The sequence below is a fragment of the Dufourea novaeangliae genome, unplaced genomic scaffold (genome assembly GCF_001272555.1).
Source record: "Dufourea novaeangliae isolate 0120121106 unplaced genomic scaffold, ASM127255v1 scaffold6, whole genome shotgun sequence".
Lineage (NCBI taxonomy): Eukaryota > Metazoa > Arthropoda > Insecta > Hymenoptera > Halictidae > Dufourea > Dufourea novaeangliae.
The window spans coordinates 2,812,608-2,831,134 of NW_015373900.1; the positions used below are offsets into that span (position 1 = coordinate 2,812,608).

The 18,527-nt window shown below is 35.5% G+C and overlaps 4 protein-coding genes across 4 annotated transcripts in view; 3 read left to right on the forward strand and 1 right to left on the reverse strand.

The window, feature by feature from the left end:
* The first annotated feature begins 8,195 nt into the window (after window positions 1-8,195).
* Window positions 8,196-10,586, forward strand: LOC107193454. Its single transcript, XM_015582901.1, has 2 exons — window positions 8,196-8,425; window positions 10,364-10,586. Exons 1-2 carry the CDS (start codon window positions 8,196-8,198, stop codon window positions 10,584-10,586), a joined length of 453 nt encoding a protein of 150 aa, XP_015438387.1.
* A 335-nt stretch (window positions 10,587-10,921) lies between these two features.
* LOC107193583 (cilia- and flagella-associated protein 20-like) lies at window positions 10,922-13,838 on the forward strand. The gene is made up of 4 exons (XM_015583056.1): window positions 10,922-11,005; window positions 11,895-12,086; window positions 12,321-12,553; window positions 13,298-13,838. Exons 1-4 carry the CDS (start codon window positions 10,922-10,924, stop codon window positions 13,758-13,760), a joined length of 972 nt encoding a protein of 323 aa, XP_015438542.1. The 3' UTR covers window positions 13,761-13,838.
* Window positions 13,839-14,011: 173 nt separating this feature from the next.
* Window positions 14,012-15,319, reverse strand: LOC107193565 (transcription initiation factor TFIID subunit 9). The gene is made up of 3 exons (XM_015583037.1): window positions 15,149-15,319; window positions 14,558-15,007; window positions 14,012-14,351 (listed from the first exon to the last, which is right to left on the reverse strand). The coding sequence occupies exons 1-3, from the start codon at window positions 15,285-15,287 to the stop codon at window positions 14,206-14,208; spliced, it is 735 nt and encodes a 244-aa protein (XP_015438523.1). The 5' UTR covers window positions 15,288-15,319; the 3' UTR covers window positions 14,012-14,205.
* Window positions 15,320-15,692: 373 nt separating this feature from the next.
* The window catches only part of LOC107193612 (26S proteasome non-ATPase regulatory subunit 1), a 146,421-nt gene continuing 143,586 nt past the window's right edge, over window positions 15,693-18,527 (forward strand). Inside the window, exons 1-8 of the mRNA XM_015583093.1 lie at window positions 15,693-15,778; window positions 16,071-16,188; window positions 16,267-16,436; window positions 16,518-16,726; window positions 16,803-17,261; window positions 17,645-17,871; window positions 17,980-18,232; window positions 18,315-18,503. Coding sequence (XP_015438579.1) covers window positions 15,748-15,778; window positions 16,071-16,188; window positions 16,267-16,436; window positions 16,518-16,726; window positions 16,803-17,261; window positions 17,645-17,871; window positions 17,980-18,232; window positions 18,315-18,503 — 1,656 coding nt within the window. The 5' untranslated portion in view covers window positions 15,693-15,747. The remainder of the gene's footprint in view (window positions 15,779-16,070; window positions 16,189-16,266; window positions 16,437-16,517; window positions 16,727-16,802; window positions 17,262-17,644; window positions 17,872-17,979; window positions 18,233-18,314; window positions 18,504-18,527) is intronic.

Sequence of the window (18,527 nt, forward strand, 5' to 3'; positions counted from 1 at the left end):
CGGGCAGTCGGCCAGTCCAGGACCACTCGCGGACAGCCCCCTCGAGAGGCGGGTAGCGAGCACATGCTCAAAAAGCTTCCCCGCCTCGTCGAGGAGGCATATCGGACGGTACGCCGAAGGGTCATCGGCGGGCTTGCCCTTTTTCGGGATCAGGGCCAGCCGTCCCCGCTTCCATGCGAGCGGGACCCGCCCAGACCTCAGGCAGCCGTCCAGCAGCCGCCTGAGTCTGGGCCCGAGGACGCGCAGGGCCAAGCGCAGCGCCCTTCCGGGGATGCCGTCCGGTCCCGGGGCCTTGCACCGGCCACCGAGACATACGCCGTGTACCATAGCCGTACCTGGCTGTACCATCCAGTGTTTGGGTCGTTCAAGGAAGGTCGTTCAAGCCTGCAAAAACAATTCAACACGAACAAACCTGCGTACGCCCAATACATAACGGCGTTAGCTTCCTCACTTTCTCGTGAGCCGTCGCGGAGGGCGCGCGTCTCATACGCGTCCTCTCTCTTGTTACTAACCCATTGTTTGTTGCAGACATTCGACAACCATCAATTTATTTACTGTGCATATTATTAATTTATTTACTGTGCATATTATTGCCTCCTCTCTTGTTACTAATCCCTTGTATGTTACAAATGTTCGAGAACCATTGGCTTCGATATTTATCTTCTTATGTACTGTGATTCATTTATTGTGATTTATGTACTGTGATTTCTATACTGTGATTTCTATACTGTGATTTATTTACTGTGCATATTATGTATTCTATGTGTATTGTATAATGAAAAATTTTTTTCCAATCAGTTATTCCATCGAAAGAAGACCGATCAAAGTCTACATCCTCAAAGCGTTTACCATTGCGTTAAGTTACTGTAAGTTAAACTTAAATCATAATTCGATATTCATTGTTATATTCATATTCATCATCACATCGTTTATTATTAATTTTAGTCTATCTATTAATAGACTTAAATTGTGACCATCCATTGTGCATACCAAGTTATTATTAATTCATTTTGCTCGTTGATTCTCTACACTAGTCTGTACCTACGGTACGGGCAGTGGGCCTGTGCATTAAGACTGTTTGCCGATCCCTCTGGTTTCTATTGAGAAGCCAGATATCGGACGTGTTTAGTCTTTGCCTGGTAAGTAGGATTTGGAGTAAAGACTCGTGCGCGCCGGGGTACACCGTACCCGGTACGGAGTAGACGGGAGGCTGCTCCGTAAACGGACTCTGTTTAACAGGGAATCTCGCTTGCACTACCATGCTTGTGTACTCTTTTGGTTCGGGTCTGGTACGCAGGTGACCAGCCCAAAGCTCCATGACAGTAAAAGATGGATCCGGGTTAGCGAGGTGTCGCCCGTCTTTCCTATTTTCTTAAACCAGGTTCTGGCGACAAAACTTTCATCGCGATACTTGTTCATACTGTAGTTTAACGCATAGTTCATCGTAGACTTAATAACTGCTTGGTATATAGAATATTAGGTGCGCAAACGAAATGATCGATGGGACTTTTTCCATTCCGTCTATCTCTTTCGTTTGAGTATTAGCCGACTACGTTGCGTTCAGTTTAAGTTATTTTGTATTAATAGCATTAATTCGTATTAATTAGAACATTAAGATAATATTAGTTCTAAGCTGAAGAACGAAGACAACCGACGAGGGAACTTAGTTTTTTATAGGTTTAGGCTCATGAAAGAAGCCATCCGCCGAGGGATTTTAGTACCAGTAGTATTAGATAGTTAAGATTTAAGTTATTTATAAGGTTTATTGTGAAAGGTGGGTAAATGTAGAACTTATGATTCCATCTATCTGCCTTGGGCCTCCACTCGCAGCAACCTCCTCGTGGTGAGGCCTGGGCAATCGGTATTATCATCGGTAAAGTACTGTAAACTGAGGACAATATCGAGCTAATGGCTGCGAACTTCGAATCTATCTCATAAAACCACGTTCTATATTACATCGAACTAGGATTATTTTAGAAATCGATGAGATTCAAAGTGTAAAAATGTCTAGTACTTTGAATGTTTTAGAAAATTATTCGAGATAAAGATGTATGGAGCTACTGAAAATTACTATAGATTCTTTTTCCTTGTTCTGTAAATTCTTTGATTGGAATATGAATGCTGCTGGAAATATGAACATTTTCACAGGACAATGATGTAAATGGAACTTTAAAACTTTTTTAAGTGTTACAGTGATATTTCGTTACATGTTCCATAATGTCAATAATATTGATTTCCTTGCAACATCCACAATTATTACAAATGTCAATATAACGAAATATCTTTTATGCGATGTTTGTGGTGTAATAAAAATCTGTGTTTCGATTACGTTTTTGATACGTATTACTCACTTATATGTAATAATATAGAATAAAAATATACTATTAGTCCGATATTTGAAAATATGCATGCGTTCGTTGTCACTGTTAAACTGTTGTAATAACAATGGAATAATAAAATGATTTACTCAAATGTACATAATAATACATGTACATATCCATAAAAACAATATTAAACGCAATAACTTTTTTGTACGCGAAGAAAAACTAATATAGGTCCGTCGGGATTAGAACCCAAGACTCCTTTCTAATACGTCTACTTTACAGCGAACGGACGGAAGAGAATCCGTTCACGACCATGGTCCCTTCTTAGATTTAACGTAGTTCACAAATTCACCGTTCTCATAACGTAGAGGGCAGCAGAAAATCCCTGACTTTTTACACTATCGGTATTTCAGAACATGAGACACGAAGTCCCATAAGATGATAGGTCTATCCTATACCTAGTCGGTGGTATAAGTCAATGGAACCACAGGCGAGATATAGAATCGACTTAACATGTAATGTAATTTTCTGTCACATGCTTCGTGGGCTCCAAACCCCCTTACTATTTTAGTGTCAATACCTGATGTTACCGATAAAGCATTAATTCTGAGTATAATTAGCCGTAATGGAGCATTATATATTTCATTCATAATAAGTGTATCCAGCGTCGGTGCTACACTGTTAGCCGCCTGCGTGTTAGAGATATTTGTCCGCCCCCATGGGCGTAGCCAGGTTATCAGTCGGCGGGGGGTGGGGGGGGGGGGGGAAACACATCGACTGCCACAGTGAAAAAGTCTGTATGTAGCCAGACAAAATTTATTTTGTTTTTGAAGTCATAAATCGTTGGAAATATATATGTTTTATTAATAGAGGCTGTTGGTCGTGTTTCAAATTATACTGCAATATTAAATGTTATACAAAAATTTTGTAACTGTGAAGGCCGGGCAGGGGGGGACAAAATCCAATTTTTTTCTTGTAGGTTAGGGCAAAAGCCACTTTTTCCGTCCAGGGGGTCGGGGAGGGAGGCAACTGCCCTGGCTCCGCCCATGCTGCGTGTATCTACTATGATTTGGCGGGAATCAAAATCTCCGATGCTACGGTTTAATGGATGAATATGATACTAATGAAATATGACACGCCAAAGTTTTTTTTTCAATTATCTATAACATAACTTATTCTAAATCAATAATATCATTAATAGTGACTATAGTAATATTAATTTCTATACGTTCCTTTTTTATTCGTTTTTATATCTCTTTATCTAATAATGTGATATAAGAATCTTAATACGCACAATTAATTACCTTCTGCCAATTGGTGAAGCTTTACACATTATTTACTTACAATAATTTTGTTTATTGCACGTTATGAAATAATGAACTTCGAACCCACTAGAGCATAGCTAGTCAAACTTTTACAGTATATGTATATATTACGTTCAACTTTATTTTAATTGTAGGATATGAATTTATTAAAATAGTTGAATATACATATATGTGACTTTTTGCACGTTATTATTCAGTTTCACGTAATTTTATCAATAACAAAGGTTTTCTGTCTTACATTGAGCCTTAAACTATTCAAGTTTCATGCAAGATAGTACATGCACCAAAAATATTAGACCTTACATTCATTCGCATAACTAGAAAAATTCATTCTGAGTTCGCAGCCATTAGGTTTACAATACTTTACCGTGGATGATACCGATTGCCCGAGTCTCATGATGAGGAAGTCACTGTGAGTGGAGACCCAAAGAAAGCTAGATGGAATAGGACCCGATCCCATCTATGTGACCGCAGTTACATAGATGGAATCATTAGTTTCACCTACCTCCCTTTTTACAAAGACTTACAATGAACTTACAAGTAACTTAAATTTAGACGCTTTAATATTGATTTCCTCCGGCGGATATCTTCTTTCTTGAATTTAAATCAAAATAAAATGAGCATTCCACGGCGGACTATCGACGTCTTCTTTCTTGAACTTACACTAGTCTTACGATTGACGTAACTTACAATATGTTATAACTAATATAATTAAACAATGATTAATCAATTGTAGAAATAATGATTATAATGAACTTAAACTAACCGCATTAAATGAAAAGTCCAACAGTGGAAGCGATGTCTTCGTTCGATGACGATGAACCTTGTTATGAAGTGTCTAATAAAAAAATTAAATTGAATTAAAATAAATGAAAATAAAACACAGTTAATTACAAAAAAAAACACAATTATTAAAATAAATGAAAATAAAACACAATTAATTTAAAAAAAATAAATAACATGCGATTAATTAAAATAAATAAAGAGGAGGTGCGACCGTATTAGTCGAGTTCGGATAAGAGAGAAGACCACGTAAAACCCTTTTGTCAATAACCACCAATGATCAGTGGTGAGTGATGGTAAGAAAAAGAGATTCGAACCTGTTAGTCGAGTTCGGATAATAGAGACGACCCCTTGAAACCCTCTGACCAATGTCCACCACAAGTGATGATAATAAAGAAGAGATGCGAGCCCATTGATAGTTCGGATAAGAGAAAGGACCCCTTCAAACCCTCTAACCACTGGCCATCAAAGGTCAGCGATCGGAGAGTAAGACGACTGAGAGCCCCGCAGAGGTCCGTGGACTGTGAACGCGAGCGAACTGAGGATTTTCCGTTGCGCGCCCGTATTCATAGGCTCGTGAAGTCTGAGAGGTCGCGAGCTGCGCAGACAGTGTGTGCGAAAATCAAGCGCGCCAAAAATGACTTCTCGATTATTTTATTATTTCTAACAAAGTAATTGCTATAACAATTACCTCACTAATTGTAAGGGATATTGTTAAACATTCTCCTAGCTGTCTTATAATGTAAATTGTTATTGATTATAAAAATTACAAATCGATATATACAAAAAGTTGTAAGCAATCATTTAATGAACTTTTACATGTAATAAATTTTACTTTATTGCAAACTATTAAACAACGACTATGTCTTAATGTTTATCGCGATTGGTAACTAAATATTATTTCATTTAAATGTATCTTAGTAGAGTTTTATGTGAGAAATTCATAAACATTTGTAGGACAGTCGGGAATTCTTCGATCAACGTTTGATTGATATTATCCTTGACAATGACTGTTATACTTTTAAGAACAGTATTTTTGGTTTACTCAATTCACGTGAAATAATTTCACAATAAATTAAATATTTTCGGCAATGTAATATTTATAACAATTATATCTTCAAGGTATGTTGTTAACATTTCTAACTGCAAACTACTATTGTTATTAACTATAACTATTAGAAATTGAGATATAGAGTAACATGTAAGACGTGGATATTGTAATGAAGTTTTAGAAGTGAACAATTTGTATTTTATCACAAACGATTAAACAACAACCTGGTCTTAGTATTTACCAGAAATATTAAATACTAATTATTTTATTTATATGATTTGAGGTATGTTTTATGGGTAAGTTCCAAACAAGTTTTTGAGAAAGTGCAAATTTTTCGATCGGCGTTTGATTGTTATCAGACTTGACATTGGCTTCGTCTACGAAAACGAGAAATACGTTACAGTTACCCAGATAATATCTGTCATGATGTAAAACTTAAATGAATTTAATATTCTCAATAACCATACAATATTTTGTTATCCATAATTGACTTTGATTATTTCGAAAATTATTCTCTACCGTTTCGACAGAAGTTGTCCGTTTTGGTTTCTTTTTAGTTCTAATGTTCCCGTAGTGCTGTTTATTCGCCAAATACAAGCTTTGAAACTGAAGAAACACAGATTAAACCCCAGTAATTGTTAAGCAGCAGAGTTATATCGGCAATTTTTAAATCGCAATTGATTCCAGTAGATCCCGTAAACCTTGAAAATACCTATAAAATTTTTATATCGTTACACTTTACAACTTTCTATTTCATATCAATAAAATGCAGAAGAACAATCATAAATAAAAATATCATATGCTAAATTTTCCTAGATCGCGTTCTTCTTTCGAATCATACCTTGTATAATGAAACCATAATGGCTACTGATTAACCATACGTACGTACGACACACCCAATTTCTTTCGTGACGGTCGTCGACATAGGAATTAAACAAAACTCGCGGATCATGGATCACTCGCTGAATTCCGGTACCAAAGTCACATTATCCAACTCGGAAATTCCTGGCGATTACGGACTAATTTTCTCCTAGCCGGGGCTAATTACAGTGGATTGATGGCCGCGCGCGCGGTAAGTTCGTCGGTCGGATCTGTAGGTATGCAGGCAATACGTCGTAATAAGAATGAACCGAATCTCTCTATTGATTCACCTGGTAACCAAATCGATATCCGTACGAGGCACAGGGGCTCACTTCGGTACAGATCGGGCAACTTTCGTCGGATCAACGGAGAGACGAGCCGCATTCGTCGGTCGTTTCTTCACGCGAGCCTGAATCCAACCATTGAATAGTTCGCCAGTTCGTAGACCGCGGCACCGGCGACCGCCACGGGGCTTTAATCGAGACTTCGATTCGTAATCGAACTCCGTCTGCCATGAGTGAATAAATTTTTATGGGGATTCGATGCTGTTAAATTAGGAATTTCAATTAAACGTTGGTGTAATTGAGGAAATTGAAGAGGTACGGCACGCATTTTTATTACTTGCTATTTATATTTATTTTTTAATACATATGAATTATAAGCAAAGTGTTGAAAAGTAAATTTTATGCATTTTATGCATTATTTCAGGTGTTTAGTATAGGTGTTTAGAAGTTTCGAGTTTTGTATTCACTTTATTTTTTTTTATCGTTGAGTTATCAGCGGTGGTTATTATAAAAATATGTTATCGTAATTCTTCTTAGACTTTTGCTAAATTTTGGAAAAATGAGACAAAGGGACTTTTTTATTTCTTCGACTTATTGTACAGATGATTATAAAATGGTATCGAAAGATGCTTTTTGGAAAATTGATATTTTTTCATAGATACAATTACAGAATGGAACGTATAAAATCCATCCATATGATATTGAATTATTGAAAATTGTAAATAAATATTTACTTTGGAAGGGCAACAAACGTAATATTATAGAAGCGGTTCTGAGAGTATTAATATCATCTGTTAACGTAATACAAAAGTATGTTGTATAAAATTGTGTTTCACGATCAACTTTTCGATACTATGTACTAAGCTAATACTATATTTATAATGGAATGATATATTCTATATAATGTCATATACATATTAACTGCCCACATTGTTCTTTTCATATCATATGTATATTTTAGTTTCATTCCAATATTATTGCATCTTCGTTATGTTTAGTTATCACTCTATAGAAATCATTTTAAAATAATGTAGAGAATATATTAAAATATAAAATGTATATCGATATACTTCTTTCTATATATTAATTACTAATAGTGATAAAAATAATTCAGCAGATCTTCATTTACTTTATTAAAGGTCTCAAATTGAAGACGAAATAATCATATGGTAACTTATTAAGCGACACTATAATATTCGTTTTATTGTATGTTCTTGTACATTGTGCATACAATTTCCAGTTTTGTAATAATACTAACCTTTCTTTCGTGCGTATGTTCTAACTTACTAAATAGTAAATATCGATTTAAATTTTCCTTTAAAAAAAAAGATTATTTTACAATACGATCTTCTCAGTTAATAAAATGACTCGATAAGTATTTCTATACCAATTTTCTAATTAGTTTTTCAATTTTTCTTAGTTTGTCCTTCAATCAAAGAATCGTTGACTTTGTTAACTGGAAATATTGATTTTGTTAATTTAGTTCATTCAATGAAAAGTGCAAAATCTTTTGTAGAAATGTTCATAGGGCATCAATAGCCTTCTATCTCTCCTTAGTTGTGTCATGATGGTTGTTCACGCTCCGGAAGGAAAGGAAACGAACGTCGATATCGTAGATAGCGACGTCGAAGGTGACAAAGAACCACCGGAAGACCAGCTGTCCCTATCGAAAACGGATTCTGAAAAGAAAAAATGGGCAAGGAAGTATCTTACGAAACACATGAAACTCTACCCGGAATTGTACAAAAGCGACGTGTCGATTCATCCCAGTTACACGGGTCTGAAAAACTTTCCTTAGTAAGAATCATATCACTTGTAAGACACAAGTAGATTTATATTTTCATCTCAATTTTATCGTAACAAAATTTTATCAGACATCGCACACAAAATGTTTTCCGAATTTTGTCACCTGAACTACCGTCGAACGTCGTTATACGAACGCCAGTTTTAAACAAACAGAAAAATGGACAAATTTGTTTAGATTTAGTTATTCGAATGTAAACTCAGGTTATTTGATCGAAGAATTGGAGGTAGTGTGAGAAATTGGTAAATAATTTGGTGTACTAATAATCCACTATTTTTTTCTTAAAAACTCCGTACAATTCGTTCCGAAATAATTCAAATATCTAGCATATGTTAACAATATTCCTTGTTTGTTCCCATCACCCTTCGCCATTTTGACTAAATATAAGGTTGAAAAGACATCCTAAATCTAAAATTTACTGTTACCATATTGGAACCATAGTGAATTACTTATTGGCCCACCTAATACATGAACAGATATCCACTTTGATGTGTTCATATAAATGGCGTTCTACCGTAAATATTTTCAGCTTTTTCATCAAGATCCTATTTATATACATTGATTACAAAAAGTATTTGCACACCTTTACTTTTTCAATATAAGTTTCTCGATTTTTAGATTACCTTATAAATAACTTAAAATTGCCGCGGATTGAATTAAAGTATTTGAATAAATTTAATTCGTCATAATTTTTGTATCTTTCTCAGCATATACACTATGTATTATACTAGAAACGAGAATACAAATACTTTTTGTATCCGTTATATATTTAATAACGGAATCTGATAAGCAATATGAAATATGACGTAAATATTTATTTCAGGTTCTACAACAATATCGAATGGAACATTATTTGAGTATATTACATCACCTGAGTCATTTTTTAAACAGCACATCTGTCAAATATCCTCTGTCATTTACATATATTCTGCACTGCCCCAGCCTGTCAACAGGTTTCGCATCGCTTTTTGCACCACGTTGTCTGGTATGACTGTAAAATTCCACTTACAAATTTTACAAATTTTTCTCTTTTTACTCGATTTAAAAATTCGACAATTAAAAAATTGCTTGAAATCGATTCTATAACGTGGTGCAAAGAGCGATGCGAAACCTGCGTGACATACTGAAGCAGTCCGCTTAACCCTCGTAACTTAATTTATCCCTCGGTGTCAAATTGACACAATGGTAAAAAATTAATGTAATGAAGAGATAAATAGTTAAATTTGCAAATTGTTAAAAATAAATGTCACGGAACCTCAGCTAAATTTATTTACATATGACAGAATAATATTCTTCAACATTTCTTAGAAGGAAAATATGTCAAACTGACACAAGGGACTAAGGGACTGATGAGGGTTTAAAACGTGTGTCAGATGATGTAATATACTAAAATGGCGTTTCAATTTGCTATTGTTACATATAGACTGAAAATTTTATGCATTTATAGCCTATATTATTCATGAACTCTGTGAAATAGAGTAAAAGACAAACCTTCAATCAGATCAAACGAATTCTCGATTTTATTCTGAACCCAAATAAAATACTCAAGAAAGAAATTCCTATATTTGCCCTTGCCTTTATGAATCACTTTAAAAAATGTAATTTTCCATAAAAATGCGCAGTCCAGTCATATAACAAGAAATAAATATTTACGTTCTATTTTACATTGTTAATTTTCATTTGACAATCATCGACTTCCCATGGTCCACACTATACATTCTTGAAATCATTTTCCTCGTTTGAAGGACAGCCAGATTGTAGCACCTAGCTGGCACGAAACATATTCGTTCCATGAAATTCCATCGTGAAACGCTTCCAAAAACACTCGTGTGCCGTCAATCACGACGAGTCACTTTTAGTATAGATTAACAAGAACCTGTCGAAAGAGTTTTCCAATCAATGGTTGTTAAAACACTGAATTTTGTTAAAAGTTACGTGATCTGCCGGCGTCGCGTGCAAAGAACCAAGAAACAGATCAGACGTCAGCTGAGTCGCGAAGTTATGCATTTCGCGATGATGCAGGTGTTCGCCATCGATAGCGTAAGAATCGACCGTGTCTTCAGCGTCGGGATGCCACCGGGGACATTGATTGTCCCCGATTCCCTAACCGCGAACGAGAGACGTCGCCTGAACAAGCTACTTCAGACACGATGAATCAAATTCACGTCGACCACCCCTGTGGAAAACGATTGATCTGTATCTCGATGCGCGAGTGAATAAACGTGCATTTCTACGTTGAATAAAGTTCGACCGAGTTATTTTTTTCTCTTCGGGGCCTGGTAACCCTCGTCCAAACACCGCGGAAGTTTCGCGCGAGATCAAAAATGGGGAAAACAAATTCGGTTCGATAGGCGAAAACAACGGAATTGTTTCGTTTTCGTACACCGTAAATGGTTATTTCGTTCTTTCGTCATATTCATGGTATAGTGAAGATGATATAGGATGCTTTGATCCCTGTCACGCTTTCGACGAGAAGAAACGAACGAGAGATGTTTCGTAAGAAGTATCAGCAAGGACTTCTGTCCGTTCTATACAGCTGTGGCTCGACACCGTTGGAATTGTGGGACATGCACGTAAGTTTTTTTTTATGTGAACATTCTGGGAAGGAAATTGTTGCGTCTGCCTTATTGATTGATTTATCTGTGCTATTAATCATTTTAATGGCTGTACATGTTTGCAGAATGTTCGATTTAATTTTAAGGACATTTCCGAACAGTCGATTGGAATATTTTAAACATTGGTGTCGTATATTTTTATCATTATGTAATATTTATTGTGTCTGTGTTTAATGCATATCGGTTATTAAAAGTGTTACTGTTTAAAAGAACTGTAGTTGTAAAGGATATTACATAGAATTAATTTTTTATTTTTTAAAGAATATTATTATAATTGAAGGTGAACGTAGATATTTTGAAGTCGTAGCAAGTGTGGAATACGTTGTGCGAATAACAAAATGGCGGAAAGACTGATATTCTAATCTATTATTTTTATAGAATTTATTTTTTTTTATTTCTTCAATCTGTCGCAATTCCTGGAAAATTGGAAAATATATTGCTCTACAAACGTACGTACATAAACTTTTCTGCTGGAATGTATTAAACATTAACACAAGGGTGACAGACGAAGTGTATTTTAACAAAACTGGAGATCATAAAGCGATTTCAACATTAATTTTGCAAAGGATTAAAAAGAAAACTATATACTGAAAAGACAATCAATTGAAAAATGAGAGATAGAGATAATCAATTTTTCATTTTGAGGAATCATTCTTGGCCTTTAAATATGGTATTAAAAAATGTATCATTGAATATTTATTAATTGTTATTATTCCAAGTTATCGTTGAATAAAATATACTACGAACAAATTAAATCGATTCTGGGAATATGAATAGCGACCCACGCAGAATGTAATACGTAAAATGGAGTGAATAAGAGATAAAAGAAGCATATAATTTTGAGCAGGTGAAGAATGGTTACATACGAAGAGTGACAGATGAGGAGGTGAAGTCGCTGGCTCTGGAGATAGCGGGGACCAACGTGACGACGACATATATATTCTGTCCCCGGGACCCGAAGAAAGTTCTCGGAATTAGGCTACCCTTTTTGATCATGATCGTCAAGAACATGAAGAAGTACTTCACGTTCGAGATAACAGTAAATTTTTCGTGAATAAATCACTGTCATTGTTCCCATCTTGACTTGATGACAGTAAAATACTGATTTGTCCATTGATAAATAAGACAAAGACACTTCACCAAATGAACGACCTTTTTTTTTTACTTTTTGTCAAGTGTATAATTACACCAGAGATACACTTCATTCCAATGAGACAATTTTATTCGAAATTGCTTCGAGACAGGTGTACTTATTATTTATTAATTTCTGTAGATTCTTGACGATAAGAATATGCACAGGAGGTTCCGAATGAGCAATTTTCAAAGCACAACTCGCGTTAGGCCGTTCGGCACTTCGATGCCGATCGGGCTGTCCGGTGGGTGGAATCAAATTCAATTTAATCTGGCAGATTTCACACGAAGAGCGTACGGCACCAATTACATCGAGACCACGCGAATACAGATTCATGCGAACTGCCGGATTCGGCGTGTTTATTTCGCGGACAGGTGAGAAACACTTATCCATTTATAACGATAATATTCACCGTCTTGCAAGTATTTACGTGGTATACTTAACGAATTCATAACGATATAATAGTTTCATTACCTGAATACTTACTGAATAACTATTAACAGAAAATGGCAGACTTCTTTTTTATTATTGTGAAGTTCGCTTTAAAGTGATTAAACGTTTAATTACTATTAACTGGAGTTATCTATCCAAATTCGAATTTTTATGCAATAATTTACAAACGCAAGAATTAAATAAAAACTACTTCTTTCGATGATGGTCTTGTTGGGTAAAAAGGAAATTAAACATTAGTAAAACTTTTACTCTATTGCCTTTTGCCCGATTATATCCAGTATAAATGCATGATTCAGTTTTTTAATTAAAATATACCAAAATCGTGCAAAAATACATAATGCCCATTTAAAAATTTCTTTTTTGTTGTACATGTCATGAACATAACAACAGCGATTTCTTTTTGGAGGAATATTAATATATTCTTTAAAATATTTCGTATAATCCGTCATTAAGTTACATAGTTTAAATTACAATATTATAATGAGCTATGTATAATATAAATTATATTTCAATTCACTGTTCCATTCAAAGATCAAAAACGAGTGTTTCAGGGAAGGAAAGTAATAAAATCATTATTACTGAATTGAAGGTGTTTTATTAACATTTATTTTTTAACATTTCATAACACTTAAAAATTTCATCGAAACATGTGCATTGTTCAACAGACTTTATCAGGAAGACGAGCTTCCAGAGGATTTCAAGCTCTTCTTGCCGATGCATCGTAAAAAGTGTGTCAGAGAACCCGTTGATAAAAAAGAAGCAAAGGAAACAGAAAAAATTGAAGATGCCGAACCGCCACCATTCGAAGGGGTTGAAGGACCAGATGATGACGAGGAGGAAGAAGAAGAAGAAGAAGGGGAAGGATTGATAGACGAAGAACCGATCGAGGAGGAAGCTACTCTTTCAGAAGCAGAGAAAATGGAGGCTAGGGAGGAAGAAGATGAAGAGGAGGATGTTGAGCCCGCTGAAGCAACAGATTACGAGGGCGAAGATGAAGGTGGCGCGGAAGATGAAGCTGAAGAATCTGCAGGTGTTGCGCCCCCGATGCATCCAGGGGACGCGACGGAAGAGGAAACCGACGCGGAAGAAGCAGCAGCTGATGACGAAGAGGAAGAAATTCAGCAATGAGTTGTGTAATGTTGACGTAGTGTAAATACTAATAAATAAAATGTTTATTTTTATGCAGTTGAAAATAGTTTATAAATAAAACACGTTTTGAAAAATGAATATCGATGAGATGAAACAGAGATTACTAGTTTATAATGAGAACTAAGTTTTAAGAACTTTTCGATGATTACGCAGATGATCTAGAAAAAAGTAACGAAAATAATTTCTTGTTTAACCAGATAGATGAAATTATTCTCTCGATATACGGGGGATACTTGTATCAATTTCCCTAATCAACATATACAGATTTCATTCAAAATTTTAGCATCGGTTATGGGATGGTTCAAATTATTAAATATTATTGTCAGACACAAAATAAAAATCGTCATAATGATAGTCTGTCTGATACGATCTTGTATAATGTAAAGGTAAAATAGAAAGTTTATTCAGTATTTATTGTTTATTATTATGGTACGTCATAATCGTCGTCTTCTCGTTTCCGTTTCATTGAGTCCTCCACTTCCATTTTGACAGCAGGCATTGTTTGTCCAGAAGTGATTTGTATTTTTGGTTTTGTAACTTGTGCCTTTACTGTAGCTGTTCCTGTCGTGGCTAAAAGATAACGAAATTCACATTCCAGCCATGTAAAGTTTTATTACTGTTGTTAGAATAGTTTGTGTCTTACGCATTTGGGTTCTCAATGAAATATGAATAGAAGGAACGGACGTTTGGGAATGCAGGATTCGATAGGGATCTATGATGGATAAAGGTTTAATGATTCATTTGTTTAAGCAATTATGATTATGCACTTAACTTACCTGTGGAAAATTTTAAAACAGGCTTTGGTATTGAAATTGTTTGAGTTCTAGCAACTGTTGCAAGTGTACCGGGTCTTTTAACAATGGAAAGGCCAGTTTTGTTTCCTTCTACTTTGATTTTTGACTGACCCCCCTGAATGTTATTTCCAACTAAAGAATGCAATGGTTTTCCAACTATTTTCTTTGTTGCAGTCTTCAATTTATAATTTGTTGAATTTAGGCAGTATCGATCAGGTGGTAACCTCAAGCCATTACTCGGTTTGACAAATGGTAACGGTATATTATTTTTTGCTCGAGCAACATCTAACAATACATCTCTTGGAGGTGGATTTGTAAATGTACGCTCTAATTGCATTTTAACTGCCAGCCTAACATCATCCAAATCAATAAATTTCTTTTTCGCATGATTTGCATAAATTCTACTGTCGTCTAATATACAGGTAACATAACCTACGCATTGTAAACAGGTTATCTCATGAGTTGTTTTGTCCAACTATTATAAAGTAATAAATAAATGTATAACATCCGTGAATCAGTATTCTTAATACTGTACTTATAACACTAAATAAATTACAAATGCATAATACGTACGATACGTAAATTCGAGTAACTGATTTATAACCTTTGGTTCATAATCAGTGATCCCCATATCTTTCATAATAGACATTATCACCTGAGCATCTTTCGGAATATGTTTTACATGACTCATATTTTTTGCTTTTTCTGCCATTTTTGTTGTGACTACACTATTTCTCTTACTGCTCCTACTTTTGCCATTGTATTTAACACTCTCAAAGCACAGTTGTTCCAGTTATTCGTATATCACAAGGAGGTTAGTGTTGCAAGTTGCAAGTCAAATTCAGATAGAAAATCATGAAGTTTACGCTGCAATGCTGCCATTACTAAAGCCCAAAATTTGTAGCAGTAAATATTTAATATTTATACATGTTAATTTCAGAACAATATTTCGCTCATTAAATATTACTTAGCATTTTCATTTAAAAAGAAAGATATATTTAAAATTTCACCAGAAATTAGGAAATTAGCGTCAAGTGGTACACGATTTCCTTTCTGTCATAGTGGCTGCCAGTATAAAAGTTTGTGCCACACTTCAATTGAATTTGTTTGGCGTGTTCACAGCTTGCTATCAAACTGTCTTTTGGAGTTTTTACTCAAAGAATTTATAACCCATGAGAACCAATATGAATATTACATCCGCGGGTAAGTAATTTATTCAGAGTTTGATAACAAAATTACATCTCAAATTATATTAATGGTGTACTTAACGGTATATTTTCATGTGGTATTTGCATATTGTGCATGCAATGATTTGCAAATCTCGTGGACCATAACCTTTAAGATTGTATTCGAAATACAAAATATAATTGTTTATCTGAATGTACTCTTATATATTTTTACCTTAAAATTGTTACACTTGTAACATACATTTTCCCTTTTTATTTAAGAGAGTTTTTGTCGCATAAAATCAGTATACAATCTTTATCTTTTTCAGCTGGTATTATCTCCCTTCTGGAGGAGCCAATGCCAGAGCTAAAAGTGTTCGCTCTGAAAAAATTGGACATGATCGTGGATGAATTTTGGCCAGAAATATCTGAGGCTATAGAAAAAATGTATACAATTTCAATATAAAGATGCATGTGCTTATATATTTTTCCATTGTGTCTAACAATAAATTCTTTGTGTTTTAGTGAAATTCTTCATGAAGATAAGGCATTTCCTCAACATGACTTAGCTGCATTAGTTGCAAGTAAAGTGTATTATCATTTAGGAAGTTTTGAAGATTCTCTTACCTATGCTTTGGGAGCTGGAGAGCTTTTTGATGTCAATGCTCATACTGAATATGTGGATACTACTATCGGTATGAGTACCAAGTACTTTTTTATTAATGAAATTAATTTATTTAGATTCATTAAATATATTAATTTTAATTTTTTTCTAGCTAAATGTATCGATTATTACACTCAACAACGTGTTTTGGAAGCTGAAGGGAAACTGCCACCAGGTAGCAAAGGTATTGATCCGAGATTAGAAGGAATTGTAAACAGAATGTTTCAACGGTGTTTGGACGATAATCAGTACAGGCAAGCATTAGGTCTTGCTCTTGAAACCAGAAGAATGGATGTCTTTGAAGCTGCAATTATGCAGTCTGTAAGGAAATGTTAATTGATTTATATAGTATAACATTGGTGATTCAGTGCTATTCTCATAATTATTTTTATTTTAGGATGATGTGAGTGGCATGTTGTCCTATGCTTTCCAAGTAGTCATGAGTCTCATTCAGAATCGTGGTTTCCGCAACACTGTACTACGTTGTCTAGTGAGCCTTTACCGTAACTTAGGAACACCAGACTATGTCAACATGTGTCAGTGCCTGATATTTCTTGACGATCCGTTAGCCGTTGCCGAACTCTTAGATAGACTGAGTAAAGGTTCACAAGATTGTGTTCTTATGGCCTATCAAATTGCATTTGATTTGTATGAATCTGCGACCCAGCAGTTCCTTGGTCGAGTTTTACAAGCTCTCAGAGCAACAGCTCCCATTCCAGGAGCTCTTATGGTTAAGCCAATTGTTAAACCAGCAGTAAAAGTAGCTACCGATGTTAGTTCAGATTCTAATGCTATGGAAACTGAAAGCAGTGCACCTGTTCCAGAAGATAAAGTTCAACGTAGCGTTGAAAGTTTGGTAAGTGATACTATTTGTTAGAAATAACTTGTAAACAAACTGGTTATTAGTCGTTTAATTTTCACGTAACGCGATCGCCTTGCTGCTATTCACTGCCGAAAAGTATCCGCGTGTCGACCCAACAGATTCGGTTGATGGTATGTTAGTTTTACAACCTGAATACACAGTAAGATAACGTTTGTGAACTGTGAAATGCAATTGATCTCACGAACTGAAAGAACCGCGAGTAATAATCTAAAGTATCAGAAAACAACGGGATGTGCTTTTCGGTATTTTTCAATATGAAGCAATAGCAGTGCGATGGCGCTGCTTGTTATATTTGGACTGAACTAGTAATAACCTGTAGCATTCTAGCAGTAAATTTTCGTTTTTTTGCTATACAGAATGCAGAAGAACGCGAACAACAGGAGCGCGTGGATGCTCTGTCGAGTATTTTGGGAGGCGAAATTTCTATTGATCTACACCTACAGTTCTTAATTCGTAGTAATCATACCGATATGTTAATATTGAAAAATACTAAGGATGCTATAAGAGTGTCCATTTGTCACACTGCCACCGTAATTGCGAATGCGTATATGCATTCTGGTACAACTAGTGACCAATTTTTGAGGTAAGGTTATGTATATCAATTATTTTTTTCCTACAATAAAAATACTGTTCCTTCCGAAACTTCAAAAATGTCTGTGAGAGTACTAACGTAAGTAATTTATTATTTTAGAGACAACTTAGAATGGCTGGCTAGGGCTACGAATTGGGCAAAGTTAACCGCAACGGCGTCATTAGGCGTGATTCATAGAGGCCACGAACAAGAGGCGTTAGCGTTAATGCAGTCCTACCTCCCGCGAGACACTGGCGCCGGTGCTGGTTATTCCGAGGGAGGTGGTTTGTACGCGTTAGGACTTATTCACGCGAATCATGGTGCAGCCATCACGGATTATTTGCTTGGACAGCTGAAGGACGCACAGAACGAGGCAAGTCGATGTCTTTGTTTGTTCCTTTCGTTCGAAAGAAATGCAATACGCTATTACAGTGTCAACTATTTATTTTGGACAGATGGTTCGTCATGGAGGCTGTTTAGGATTGGGCCTAGCCGCCATGGGGTCGCACAGGCAGGATGTGTATGAACAACTGAAATTCAATTTGTATCAAGACGATGCTGTTACTGGTGAGGCGGCCGGTATTGCTATGGGCATGGTCATGTTAGGATCTAAATCAACCCAGGCGATAGAGGACATGGTTGCGGTAAGTCGAAAATATATCTTCTCT